Source organism: Cryptomeria japonica, chromosome 3 (assembly GCF_030272615.1).
Source record: "Cryptomeria japonica chromosome 3, Sugi_1.0, whole genome shotgun sequence".
Classification (NCBI taxonomy): domain Eukaryota; kingdom Viridiplantae; phylum Streptophyta; class Pinopsida; order Cupressales; family Cupressaceae; genus Cryptomeria; species Cryptomeria japonica.
In genome coordinates this window covers 819,366,573-819,381,337 of record NC_081407.1, presented here as the reverse complement: position 1 = coordinate 819,381,337, position 14,765 = coordinate 819,366,573, and the positions used below count along the sequence as shown (strand labels likewise).

The following is a 14,765-nucleotide window of genomic DNA, read 5'->3' as shown; positions in this document are numbered from 1 at the left end:
TGTTCAATATCAATTATTTTTGTGAAGTTAGGTCTTCATGATTTAGCTTGATTCATATGTAAAGTCAATTTGAAAATTTATAACTTTAAAGTTTATTCTTTTGATTTTCAAATTGAAGTTCATAATATAGGCATAGTTGCTATTTTAGGTCTTGAATTAATCATCCTTGTGACCTATCCCTTTAAAACCCTAACTTAAGGTATCTATATATGTGATAAATGGCGGCCCCTAAAGCGAGTGAATCTACTACTTGACAAGCCCTAATCAAAGAAGATCAAAGGAGTGGAGACTTGGAGACAAGGATTACATCCAAGTGAAGCAACGTCAAAGACACCAATGTGAAGAAGTTTCGTGAAGCACCCTATATCGGCAAGCCATCACCCATAGCCAAGAGGATAATTGAAAGTGGAATCATCAAAGCAGCAGGTTTCCCTCCCGCAGTCAGGTGTCATGAGCTAATGATCAAATGTGCTAAGCATTATATTTCGCATTCAAGGACAATTGTGGCTAAGGATGGGATTGTCCTCGCCTATCTATCGCAGGGAGCTATAAGTGAAGCTTTTCATTTTCCTGAGCAGAGGGATATGATCTACAAGAGCCTAGAAGGAGCCAAGTCTATCTACGAAGATGCTCCTAATACTTTTCTGAGTTTCATCAATAAGAATTGGTTGCTCAAGAGTAGGCCTCGCTTGAATAAGATACCCAATATACCTCACAGAATTGATTTCCAAGAAGAATTCAGAGATTTGATAACCATGCTTAATCGAGTTGTAGGTGCCTCTCAAGCCTTTTTTTTCGACAGGTGGATGTTTTTCTTTATACAAGTGATCGTACAAGGGAAGGGGATGTTCAACTGGGCCAAGATTATCAGTAATAACCTAGATGTGCAGTTGAGGAGGTTAGTTCCTACAAAGTCATTCCACATGAGCTCATATGTTATATATTCTTTAGCCAGATGCTATGAGTATGCAGGATTACCATACAGAGGCATTGTTGGGAGAGGGCCCGGAGAGATAAGAGTATGTGATTCCTATGCTCAATTACATCATCCACCTAAGAAGTACTACAAGATAGTCAATGATACTTTCACTATGCATATCACTCGGACACTACAAGGGGGAATTCATCAACGACTATCTCCAGAAGCACAAGAGCTTGTGATGAAACACAGTGCGTGGTTCATTCAATTTCCTAAATTCACCTACATCAGAATTCATGGACGTCCTTCACCTCCTTATATGTTGCCAAGGTATCCAACGGATAGGATAGTACTACTTGAGGTAATTCGACAGTTGGTAGCGTGTGCTAAGGCATCGAGGCATAAGCATGGGAATGGTATCCCTATACCTATTTCACTTGGAAATTCAATTGAAGTTTGTCCTAACTTTCAAGCAACTGAAGATGTAGAAAAGGAGCTATCTCTCTACTTGTTCACATCTTTTGCTTCGAGAGATAGTTTTGAACATTATGGTCATGTGGAGGAAACTGCCAGGAAAAAGTATAAGCATGTATTTCAAGTAGAAGACTTTTGGATGAATGTTCAGGATGATGTAGAAGTAAAGATAAAGATGCACTCTCGATTATCCCTCGATCTCATCAGGAAATGTAAGATCTACAAAGTGGCAGATCAGGCACAAGCCAGTGGCAAATATCTTCAATCTTCCTATGAAAAAGAAGACAAAGAAGTAAAGATCGATTGTGATGAACAAGAGGTCGCCGACTTAAGAGCATTGATGGATCCAGTTTTAAGTTGCACCTCGCAGATGGGTGGATGTCCAGCATCAAAAGTTGAAGGAACAAAACATGCCTATGACATTCAGCTTGGAAACAAGAATGGAAGAAGGAGAGGCGAGTGCAAGTGAGAACACTTCTCATTCCAAGGGATCGAAGAGAAAAGGACCTGAAAAGAGAGAATTGTCCAAGAAGAAACAAAAGGTGAATCCTAATCATCCCTCTATTGCTTCTTCTATACATGAAAAGGAGATAGGTCAAGATGAGGATCGAAGGGAGAAAGAATATGAGATAGATGAATCTATGGAGTCCACGGTACAGAATGATAAACAAGACAAAGAAAGGACACTTCAACAATCATCAAGTCAGTCTCTTCCTCTCAAGATTGGTGTTAATGAGCAACAAGAAGAAAGAAATGATGATGAAGCGACATCTCCTTTTAGAGGCGAGCACTCATTGCCTGAGGAAATGCAAGTAAAAGAAGGAAATCATCCATTCCAGATTGGCTTAGAGAGAGACTTACAAGGGAGGTTATAGTTGAAGAAGAGGAGCAAGTATTTGATTTGGAAAGTCTTCTAAGCAAGTCTCAGAGGGGATTGAAAAGAAGAAAGCTACAAAGATATCTAAGGTGATCAGAGATGATACAGGCTCCAAGAAAATACAGATAGCTACACCAACGGTGGAAAAGTATGATGATGAGATCGTGGCGAAAGAATATGATTTGGAGACATTTGATCTTGGTCCATTTACCTCCAAGCAAGCCATGGAAGATGCGACTGATTCAGTGAGGGCAGTCAATGATAAGCTAAAGGAAGAAATAGAAAAGAATAAAAGGTTGGAAAAGGAGATTAATGCTTGGAGAAATTATTTTAGCCAGCTTAATGAGCCATTAGGGCGACAGGATCCAATAGTCTCACCCTTGCAGGCACTCCCTCTTGAGTCAATAAATCAGGTAGAAAAGATGAAGAACTCAACCCAACTCATGGATACATGGATTGATAGATCCTACATGGTACCCAAAGAATTTGTCGGAAGAATGATGAAAACAATCATCATTCATAATCTAGTGGTAACTGTCGATGCATTCGCTCATACTAGAGATATTACCATCCCAGTGTTGCAAATAGCAAGGAAGACATTGAGACAAGTTTTAGCACAAGAAAGGATAGTTGATGGTAGAACTCATAATTTCCTACAATGGTCAACTTTGCTCCAAATGAAGGAGGTTCTATTCAAGGACATCAATAGTAGGTGCAGCCAAGTTGAAGACACTATCCATCCTATTCAGGATAAGGTGTTTGATGTACTATGTGTGATCCTTGATAGGAGGATAGAGATTGAAACAAATGTGGATATCCAAGAGTTGGAGGACAAGATCAAGGTCATCTTTTGTAGAGAGGACAGCATGATCACAGAAGAGTAGCGAGATCAAATGTATACTACCATGTTCCTGATTGAGAGAACAAAAGAGCTGGAGCATAGATGGGAGATGACTCTTCTTGCGGCCTTTGATGAGGTCCTTCACTTGGAGGAATGAATGAAGAACCTGCCTGAAATTCCCATTGCAGAGATTGAAGGGATTACGTCCAGATTCATTGAATATGCCAGAAAGGAACAAGGAAAAGGGAACAAAATTCTAGATGAAAAGTTGTTATGAAATGATGTGGCAATTCAATCCCTATTGAAGGATGCTTCCTTGTTATTCGTGCCAATTTCTATTGGCTATGTTATGATAATGCTTATCTAAATAGGGTTATTTTTGTAACAAACCATAATTACGGTTTATGGTGTCAAAATCTCAGCCCTTGATCTTCTTTAAATCTGGGCCATTCATTGTATTTGAGAATGCTATATAAGCACTCACTCATTTCATTTGTAGGGTGAATGTTAATTTAGTAGAGAAGTAGTAGTTATTCATAGAGTACAAATTTGGTGAAGAGAGAAAGTTGAGCAACTATTGTTATATTTTGCTATGAGATTAATTGGTGTTTTATCGCAATCTTTGTGACTTCTTACATGGTTGTTCATCTTCTTGAATCACTTTATTGAAGATAGTATTTAGATGTTAAAGTTAGATTGAATGATGAGATGTTGTGTATAAACTATTGTGAAGCTCATAGTCCAAACCACTAGCCTCTTATTGATTGTAAGTGTGCCCTGTGTGGTCAACTGGAGATATTGAAATTGTTTAGGGTTCAATCATTACTTGAGTATTGATATGTATCCTATTGATAGTATCTACGTTCATGAATGATTTGAAAATCTTTGAATTCTATTAGAAGATCGCACCAATTCGAGTAGAGTTGTTGTTCTATGGCAATATTGAAATTGGTAGAGTTTCACTAAGATTACCCTCCATTTAGTCATTCATAAGCCTAGTTTAGCATAGTCTTCCCTAATCCCTTACCTTTTGTCCTTTTTTTGAAACATCGGTTAGTATTAGGAAAGTCCAATTCCTCATTGGTCAAGTAGTTGCAAGAACCAGCTTTCATAGAAAGTATGTAAGGCTCCTTGATAAAACAGCAAACACAACGAACACTGGTGCTTATCCACACGTAGAGAACCTACATACCAAAACCTTGGAGTTGCCTCGATTGATCCTTAGGCGAAATCTTTAGCATTCGAGGAAACTTTGTTCAAGAGAGGATAAGATGACTCTGAGTATTTTATTTTGTGTTTGATCGTGTATAAAAGACACATCAACAGGACCCAAGGCCACTGGAATTGTCTTAAAGTGAGAATGATTGTTACAAGTGCTCAATATTAACATAAGTACTGGAAACCCTTGATGATAAAAGATATTGAGAATATAATATATGATTTTTGTGATATTATGATTGATTTATGTAGCTGTGTTATTTAATTTATCATGTTGATTATCACATTAGGGTACACACTGTTATTTATGTCTACTTTGGTATCATTGAATATGTAAATTATATTAACTCTAGTATTAATCATTGTATTAATTCCACTGCAGATCCTTAATTAACTCTAGGAGAAAAGTGTCATTACAAAATATAGTTGGTAGTTTTCATAAAGAACTATTAATCGAAGAAACAAAAATAAAAGAAATTGGAGATTCTCTATTAGTTTGGAAGCAATATCTATCCAATACTCTAGTTCTTGAAATGAAGGCCATGACACCTATAGTGAAGCAATATAGAAACTACAAAGCTCTTTCTTCATCTTCAAGCAAAGAAGAACTATGCTAGAGAATACATTGGCCCATAGTTCACAAACTTGGAATTGGAAAGTACTTGACAAGCCCAAAATTTGACTCCACAAAAACTGAAGTTTATTGGAGGGGTGAATGCAGGGTTTTAAACTTTTAAAAACAAATCCTCGTGAAATACACATTTTAACCTGCCCCGACATATTTTAACCCACATTGATTGCATGGAATAATCCGGACGTCCAAGTAATCAATCACGTATGCCATATGTGCAAAAAACTAAATAAAATATATCTAGGGTTGAATATTTAAAAAGCGCATGTGCACAATGATAGGGCTCCTCAATACCTTTCCAACACCACAAAAATCATGAAAAGTGGAAATCATGGCAGAAAGTTATGAACTTGGAGGTCCAAAATGAAAAAACTGACTTCAATTGACAACAAAATCCACTAGCAGCAAAATCTAGCAGAAATACTTGCACCACTACGAACCTCCACCCAACTTCAAACCATTGTAGATCTGACCTTAGAAGCCTGATTTGGACAAAACAAAAAGAAAAACCAATTTTTTTTATTCCCTGAACTCAATGCCAAGTTCAGATTTGCTCCAACATGCTCCAATATGAACTTGCAATAAAAACCTACAAAGAAGAAACCCCAAATCTGGGGTTTTTTAAAGCTTTTTTGATTCTCCAGATCATCATATGATGCAAGAGATGAGCATGCTCTACTAAAAATCCACCAAGACTTCTCATCTAGCAATAGCTCTAGCCTCAAATATGAGAAGGTTTTTGCAAGGCCATGACTCTGATACCAGTGGGACCTAAAGATTAGCTCAACACATCGAGATCACCTACACAAACAATGAAAACTTTCCACATGAGAGTATGCAAGAAATGAGCTTGTTTGATGTTAAGATCTATGAGACATGTTACAAAGTGTACAATAGCCTTGCTTATATAGGCAAGGTGAGTGATAGGATTAAACAAGATGCTTAAATGTGTCTTAATCCTATAACACAAGACAACTAGCTTAAAACAGTTATAAAATGACCTAGATGTCATAACCTCCTAATTAATGATACTCTCAATGGATTCACTATTATTTTAATTTATGTATGTGTTCCCTCTCCTTAATAATAAATAATAGATAAAGACGTTTTACAACCACAACTCTAGTCATAGCAAGTCTTAAATGCTGACTCCTAACACCTAAGTCATGGAAAACTAAGAGTTGAGCCCGAATCATAGAGAGTTTGGATTTGGTTAACTTCCATGAACACCAAAATAGTTGAAGACGTGGAAAGAAAAAATTAGTTAGCCAAAACTGTTTCCAAGTTGTGGCTAGTCAATGAGCAGTTAAGTAACAACCAAGAGCAAAACATGGGAAGAAGATTGTCATATACTAAATAATTGCATGAAAAGCTATACCCACGTCACCTACACGAGTGAAGTTGACTTCAGATTTAATTCTTTTAACAGCGAGAAGATTAGAATATCATGGCAACTTCATAGACAAAATTAGCTAACCTTTCCACATCTCACAATAGAACTGAGACTTCTAATTATAATTGGACAAGAAATAAGGTAAACTAAACCATAAATATGGTTGGGGATTCATCGAATTCTACAATTTCTATTTTCTTTCTGTTTACATTTGCAAAGATAATAGCTCACCTTGCTATTAGATTTGAAGTTTTGTCTTCATTTCATTGATATCAAGGAAAAAGGAGGTGACAATCTACAATGTTTCCAAATCAAAGTATACTTGATTTTGCCCAAGTAATAATTCCACAACATAATTTGTTTAACTAATAGTATTCTATAATCAAATCATATAATATTTATTGAACTGTCTTAACAAAATAAGCAACTAATATCACATACTTAAATCTATAACTTCATTTCCAATAATCAACCATAGTAGGAATTGGTGAGGAATGCATGATAGGGTGCCTGGAACATTCGTCGCAACTAAGCCCAAGAGCGTGATATAACACCTCTTGGCCCACAAGTGGCAGGAATTTCTTGTCAATCCAACATTGTGGTGGCCTACTTAGAGGGGGAACCCATATCTTCTCTCCCAATCGTGTCTTCTTACTAACCCATACATGATTGCTTCTACTCTTTAGCCTCACCTCCAACAACCAACCATTGTAGGGGTTGGAGAGGAAAGCATGATAGGCCACCCTAAACATTCGTCCCAACTAACCCCAAGGGTGTGATATAACACCCCTTGGCCCAAATGTGGCAGGAATTTATTGTCTATCCAACATTGTGGTGGCCTACTTAGAGGGGAAACTCGTATCTGCTCTCCCAATCATGTTTCCTTACTAATGCATACATGATTGCTTGTAGGAGAGTAAATAAATTAAATTAATAATCGAAGAATCTAGATAGTTTAGTAATTCTCCTTACTATCAGTTTAGTAATTCTCCTTACTATCTATATTAAAATACATATGAAAATATATATCAGACAATAACATCACATTGCATACCACAATACTTGTAAGTTCACAAGTCTGCTGTTTTCTAAATATTAATTTCTTATATCAGATCTGACCTCCTTTGATGAGTGCAGTTTATATATAATGACTTTTGATCATTTTCGATGCCTTTAATTCAAATGAATTTACCTTATATAGCCTTCAAGGGAGATGAATAGACACCTCTCTTACCTCTTCCCCCAAATGTGGTGTCTCCTCCAAGTCAATCGCTATCTCTTCCAAATTAATCATATGCCCTTTCATCTCACGTGGCCCTTGGAAACCGCTTTGTTTAGTGATTGGTTAAAACTACAAATTTGTTGATTAAGGGAAGGAATTCCTTTATGCACTGATCGGCTTGGATAATAGAAAATTGTGAAGTCTTGTGAATAAGGCAATTTTCTGCTCATAGACGCATAGCCAATTGTATTATTTTATTCTATTTTAGGGGCGATGGAAGATATAGCATGGTGAGGGCATGACACAATCGACCTTGAAGGAAGTTGAATTTTTGTTGCAATCAATTAAAAAATGGAGCCTTGCCAATCATAACCGAAGGAGAAAAGAGAAGGGGTCTCTGCCACATGAAGCAAATTAGAGGGAAAGGCATTAGAGAAGGAGATTAGTGGAAGAGAGTCAACATCCAAAGCATAGATTAGCATTGCTCTATCCTCTCTGAGTCTACAATCACACTCAACTATGTTTGAACCAGAAGGTGCCATTGCACCCTAGTATTACTTCTTCTTATCTAGTTTAATGGTTTAGCGTAAATTTGTTGATATTGGTAGTAGATTGCCCTATGCAAGTTAATAAACTATTATTATCATAAAATGGAATAGTTAGATCTTGAGAATGAATTCTTCTAGGCAAAATTCTATGAGAACTATAAACCAACAAACAGATTAAGCAAATACCTTCCTATAGAACCTTACCTACACTAGCATAAGGCTATACACATAAAAATATGTGAAGAAAAATGACATACAAAGTATAAGGTCAATAGGAATCAAAATCCTTACATTCATAGTGTCAGAAAGATACAAAAAATATGACTTAAAGAACTTTAGAAGAAAATACTGCATCTATGTATGAACCAGCGATCGACCGTAGTGTTACTTTTTTTAATTTTTAGCCTATATAGTGTTGATATCATGAAATAAATTCTCACGCATCTTAAATCAATACCACAAAAGGAACAAGGAAGGCCAAAGCTTGATATTACAATGAAGTGAACTTAAATCTATTCAATCCAAATATCTTAATAGCCAAATATACCTTAGAACCATATGACTAAGATAATCATTTGACTGATATACGATTAGAAGGATGAGATGGATGTACTTAAAAAGTAGACTTGAAATGGTTATAACAAATTAAAATGAGGAATAGATTGAAAGGTTCACAAGGAGTAGACCCAAGGATTACAAGTTTATACCTTTCACCTCTCATTTCTCACCCATTTGTTTTGCAACTCAACATTACTTCTTATACTCACTCACTAGTTACAATGATTCAATCCTCTTGTATCTTAGGATCAATTTGCAATTACAAAGTTTTCCTTGAAATCATTAGACCAATCTCCTAGGTTTAATTGAAATTCTAGCCAACTCTCTTTCTTCTCTTTAAGATTGGTTCAATACAAATTTCATGATATGCTTTATCTTCACAAATAGAGAAAATAGATTTAACTAACAACTTAATCCTTGAGGAGAGAGTCCCTTTCCACTAGTGTAGTTGTGCTTCTCTTAATTAGTCATGTATCCCATTACTGATGTCAAGATAATAAGGTCTCCTTGATTGTTATTTGTATGGTAATGAATCACGCAAAGGAATATACTTACTCCATCATCTTCCTAAAACTAGGTTCAATTAGGAATGATATTGATTGTAGCATGCCTATTTGAACCAATACAATGTTTAAGTTTAAGTCATAGTGAGCCTTAAATTAACTCATACTAAACCCTTGTGTATATACATCCAACTATATAACCTTAGGAAGGAAGATAGGAATTTATATTAAATCTCAACCCTTATATCAAAGAAAAGACCATACAAATCTATCTCCTAAAAAAACTAACTATTATGTTTAGATTTGATGATTGAATGTGATACCTTAAACATCTAAAAAAATTTAAATTAAGATTGATGTCTCTAGAATGATTAATTTTAGATTAAGAGCATCGTTTTTACCTTTCATAATAATGGTTACCTGATAACATAAAATTCATATCTTGATACTCGATATTACATAATGAAAAAATTAGATTCTTGTATGTCTCATCTTAAGTGTTCGATTTAAATGTCATTCTTGAAAATTTATGTGGAGCAAAAATATATTCATTTTATGGAGGCTTTTATACATAATTCGTTGTCATTCGTTCTATTTTACTCCTTGTAGTAAATTAAATGAGATGTTATCATCTTCTATTAAACTTTCAATCTTTTCTTTAGATTTTTTTATTTCTTCTTGAAAATGATTAGAATATATATAATTATCTATATGCAAGATTAGTATTAGTTAGTAAGTCATTCAATTTGTCTTCCTTTAACAAATAATGAATTCATTCCTTAATAGCATTTATCATTCATTAGTTTTATCTTTCAATGAAAGAAAAATTGAATAGAGTGATTACTTTTGCATGAGGAACTTTATTGGTTTAGTTGCATTCTTTTCTATGCTAGTTAGTACACTAAATTCAAGAGGAAAAAACTTAGAAAACCTAGCAGCATTCAATATAAACGGTGCCTCAAGCTTGCACTTATGGGTAATGTCGTCATGATTGAGCTACTGCATCTATCACCTAATGAAATTGCAATAATAGCGTTTGTGGCATCGTTCCTATGAGCCACCGAGAAGTAATAAGAGACATTGTGGAGCTAAAATCAGCATTCAATATAAACGGTGCCTCAAGCTTGCACTATTGGGTAATGTCGTCATGATTGAGCTACTGCATCTATCACCTAATGAAATTGCAATAACAGCGTTTGTGGCATCGTTCCTATGAGCCACCGAGAAGTAATAAGGGACATTGTGGAGCTAAAATACAAGGGGTGGAAAATTCCCCTTGGATCAATAATCTAATAAGATAATTCTTAATGATTCTCATCCGCTAGTGACCGTAGAAAACCCCAATAGGGCATGGATGTATGTAACTATTCAAATTATTTTTCTTTGGATGTTTAATTACACAGTTTAAAAACTCGTGGACTCGCCACGGACTCGCGAGTCCATGGGAGCCATGAGGCGACTCGCCAAGGACTTGCAAGGCGAGTCCTGGCGTGTCCATTTGAAAGACTCGCGAGTCTTTTGCAAGGACTCGCACGAGTCTTTTGCACGGACTCGCAAGTCTTTCAAATGGACTCGCGCGACCTAGAAAAACCATCAGGCAAGCTTTAAAAATGAGTTTTTTTTCTTTTTTTTGGCCTTCATTTGGCGTAACTCCCCTCCTTTTTTACTTTTTTGGGGGTTAAGGGGTAACCCCTAATTGGATGTGGGCCAATAGAAAAATAACACCCGACGCCTTTATAAAATAATAAAAGTATTTTTGGCCTCGCGGGGCGCTGCCCCTCGACCCTGCCCTATATCGCGACAGGGAGCGCGCAAGGGGCGATGCCCCTTGACCCCAACTTGGGGGCGCTGCCCCCAAACCCCCGTCAAAAAATATAGGGGGAAACTGCGCTGATGGAGGTAGGGAAAATTTAACCTCCGAGTCTGATTAGGCTCCATATAACAACATAATTAGCATTGAAGAAATCTTGGTATTATACATTTTAGAGTTGAAAGTTTGAAACTATCAACATGAATGATGAAATTTCAAATATTGCGCGTTTGTTGATCATATGACATGTGTAATGTTTCAATTATGGCTCTTATGTTCTCTAAATGCATTAATTTCTTTATGTTTTTTTTGTAAAACTACGGTTTTTTTTTTGCCGAGTCTTTCACGAGTCCGAGTCCGAGTCCAAATTTTTGGTTTGCCGAGTCCGTGGCGAGTCCGAGTTTTTGAACTTTGGGATGTTATGATCCTTTATTTTGATACTCGAGATAAGAGTGACATGATCATAGGACAAGGACCTAGATGAAATTAAGCAAACAAGCAAGGGGCCACCATGGACCATTTTATTTTATGAGCTTCCCGACGTGGGTAGCAACCACAAAGAAACTATTTGAGACAATGACCCTAGAAAGGGTTGCCTACCCACTACACAATTTATATCAAACCTAGTTAGAAAACAAAACTACATAGACCTTGATCCCATTTGAAAGCAATGTATGTAGGCAATCTAGGGATTAAGTGCCCCTAATACATAGGCAATCAAGGATGGGATTTAGGAAGGTCGTGTGTTAATTAAGATTAATAAGTCCAAGATAAATTGTTTAAGGGGGATTGGGATAAAAATCTTTAATAAAGTAAAGATAAAAAGTATTCATTGTATACCTAGAAGGCCCTAATGGGATCACTTGCTTCCTCGCAGGCCATAGGCCAAAATTCCGAGGTGGGATTCAAGTTGGATATACTCTCTTATCATATAAGACGAACCTTAGTGCACTTCCAATAGGAAGTGTAGTCTCGAGAAGAGAACGGTTTAAAGCGATAAACTGTCAATATTTAAGTCTTTGTCCAAAGCATTGCGTCCTAATCCTGTTTGATGGATGGATGTCTATCCTGTTTAATGGATGGATCCCCATCTTATTTGATAAATAGATGCCTAACCCTACTTGAAGGCTAGATGCCCATGCTATTTGATAGATGGATGAATCCCTAAATATACAAATGAATGAGCACTTAATAACTTAAAGAAAATTAATAACACGAAAAAAGAAAAAAAAAAAATTGGCATTTTGGGGTATTATGGAATGGTTATTACACTAGAACACGAGAAATAAATGAGAAATGATCACATTAACAACTAAGTATTCTAGAAAGACACCTAGAACCTAAATTAACATGTGAATAGGCCCCCACTAAGGAATTAGTTAAGTACAAAACCTTATTCAAACTAACAATGAGCAGATTTAAAATCTGACAGTGGTGTTCATTTCTTGCAAATTTACATTTGTCAATACTAATAATGTGTTTTTTGTTGTCAAAAGCCAAAATTGGCAAAGGCTCGATTCTTTTTGTTCATAATTTGAGGGGCTCAAACTTTATATGCTGAGGTTACATTTCTTGGAAAGCAGAAAATTTTCCAGCACAGACCTTAAAACATTGCAAAAGAAGGAAATCCACCTAGCTGACTAAAAATGCCATAACATGTATGTTGCAAAAGGGGCCAAGCAAATTCGGAGATGGAGCTAAAGAGTCCCATATAATTGGAATATTGGGTTCACAAGATTAAGAATGTAAAACCCACTTAGACAATTATTTAGGTCCAATCAAAACTTACACCCAAAAAAACTTCAAAGTAAATTGTGGATATGCACAAGAAATAAACTTCAACAGCCCTCAAATCAACCAGAAGATCTAATTTTAATACCTTTATTTTAAGGGATGACATAGCTAACGAGTTTCATTTCCTCCATATTAATTGCCTATTATATCTTAATATAAACAATTCCTGTTTCAGAAATAAGCTGACATGTGAATAGCCAACGGGAAAGAAGTTCAAAAACAAGGAGATTAGATTTCTTTGTCTCAGCTATGTTCTACAAAAAGAGACATCTTATAGGGTCAAGAGTGTAGATCTCAATACAAAGACAACAAGTCTCAGATCCACCCTCATCTAGCTAAAATTCATAAGAGTTACAGAAGCTGCTGATTAATAGCTAGAATTCCCATTATAATGAAATAAAAAGTTGATGTCTACAAACCCCTCTGCCATCTCCTGTAGAGTCAAAGAAACAATTCTCAAAATAATACTATAAAAGCAATGCTGCACAAGCTGTTTCCGATCCCTCCAAACACATTTTGCTGTTCCCAAGAATATTTCTGGGCCACAAACCCTGCCAAAAGTTTCAGAAGACAAGAAAAAATTTCTTGAAAGCATCTCTAAGCTCCAAACTTTCTGAAAAAACCTAGAAATTTCCAGCACTCCAAAAAAACGGCTGGAAGATCCCTGAAACCCCAAGTCCATTTTTCAAACAAGAAGTTCCTCATCCTCATCATCCTACGAAGAAGTCACACTGCCGATGCACTATAATTTGAAGAGCAATTTTTAGCTAGCCTTCTGTCCACTATCCATGAACTCAAAATCTAAACCGTGCCTCTTCCTAGAGATTTCAATCCCAAAAATTTCACAAGATGAAGAAAAATATGAAATTACAAATCCCTGGAGGCTACAGACATAAGTGCACCCCATAGCCTGTAAACGATCTACCATAACATTTTATTATATAAGATCAACTTAAGTGGTTAATCAAAGGGGCATGCATCTCAGAACCCCAGATTTGGATCTTAAAACAGTATGCTAAGTGTTGAAGTTAGGTAATAAAATTACAAAACCCATCTAACTTATCTGTCAGGCTATATGACAGAAGACATACAAGTCAATGGTGGCGTCTAACACTTCGGTCACCTAGCTATAAAAATTTACTAATCGAAAGAACGAGGAATTTTTCCATTTAAAAAAAAAATCAGAGAGTAATTCATAGACTACAAATGTATCCAATCACAAAGTGTGTGTGAAAGTATGAAAATAGAAAATGGGCGTGTAGAATAATTATCACAAAATGGATGTTTGCAGTAACATAAACTAAAATAGAAATTAAACAGTCAAATAGTTCAAACTGAAAACTATACATGCTGTGCAAAACCATGGAACCACAAAAAGGGATTACGCAGAGAACATGAACACCCAGAATGGGTGCATTCTGCAAAATGCTTGTGTTTCAGAACTATAAAACTACAAACTGGATTTGTTAGAAAATCACAAAATCGCAGAATGGGGGTATTTCAAAACCACGAATTAAAAATGCGTGTACGCTAAGCCAATCAAATCACGAAATGGGTGTGCCAAATTACACTGAGGGTTCCGAAATAACTCCAAAAATTATTTAGGGAGACTTACCAGACGACCATAAATAGCAATTGGCAGATTGCAGCGCACGCAGAAATGAACTTTAGCACCGACTTGTCTCCTCGACCTTCTGCCAACAAGTTTCACGGCATTTGCAGTAGCTACGCCGCCCAAGGTTTTCGCGACGGGCAGATCTGCCAATACAAGATAATCAGGGCACGAAACAGAAGCCGCGGGTTTCGATCCCCCGCCATCCGAGCTCGTGGCCTTGCTCAGACGAATCTGGAGCATCGTGTTCCTTCTCTCGATAGTATCGGAAGAAAGAACTAATGATCTCTCTCTGATGGATAATTTTTAGAACCAAATAGATATAATCACAGTGATCTATCTGAAGCAGATACTTCCGGAATGGT

General features: G+C 36.3%; 1 protein-coding gene across 2 annotated transcripts in view; it reads right to left on the bottom strand.

The window, feature by feature from the left end:
* The window catches only part of LOC131037301 (uncharacterized), a 29,019-nt gene that overhangs the window by 14,204 nt on the left and 50 nt on the right, over positions 1-14,765 (bottom strand). For both annotated transcript variants that reach the window (XM_057969380.2, XM_057969379.2), the window contains exon 1: positions 14,404-14,765. This exon is cut by the window's right edge. In XM_057969380.2, the coding sequence (XP_057825363.2) occupies positions 14,404-14,643 (240 nt within the window). In that variant the 5' untranslated portion in view covers positions 14,644-14,765. The remainder of the gene's footprint in view (positions 1-14,403) is intronic.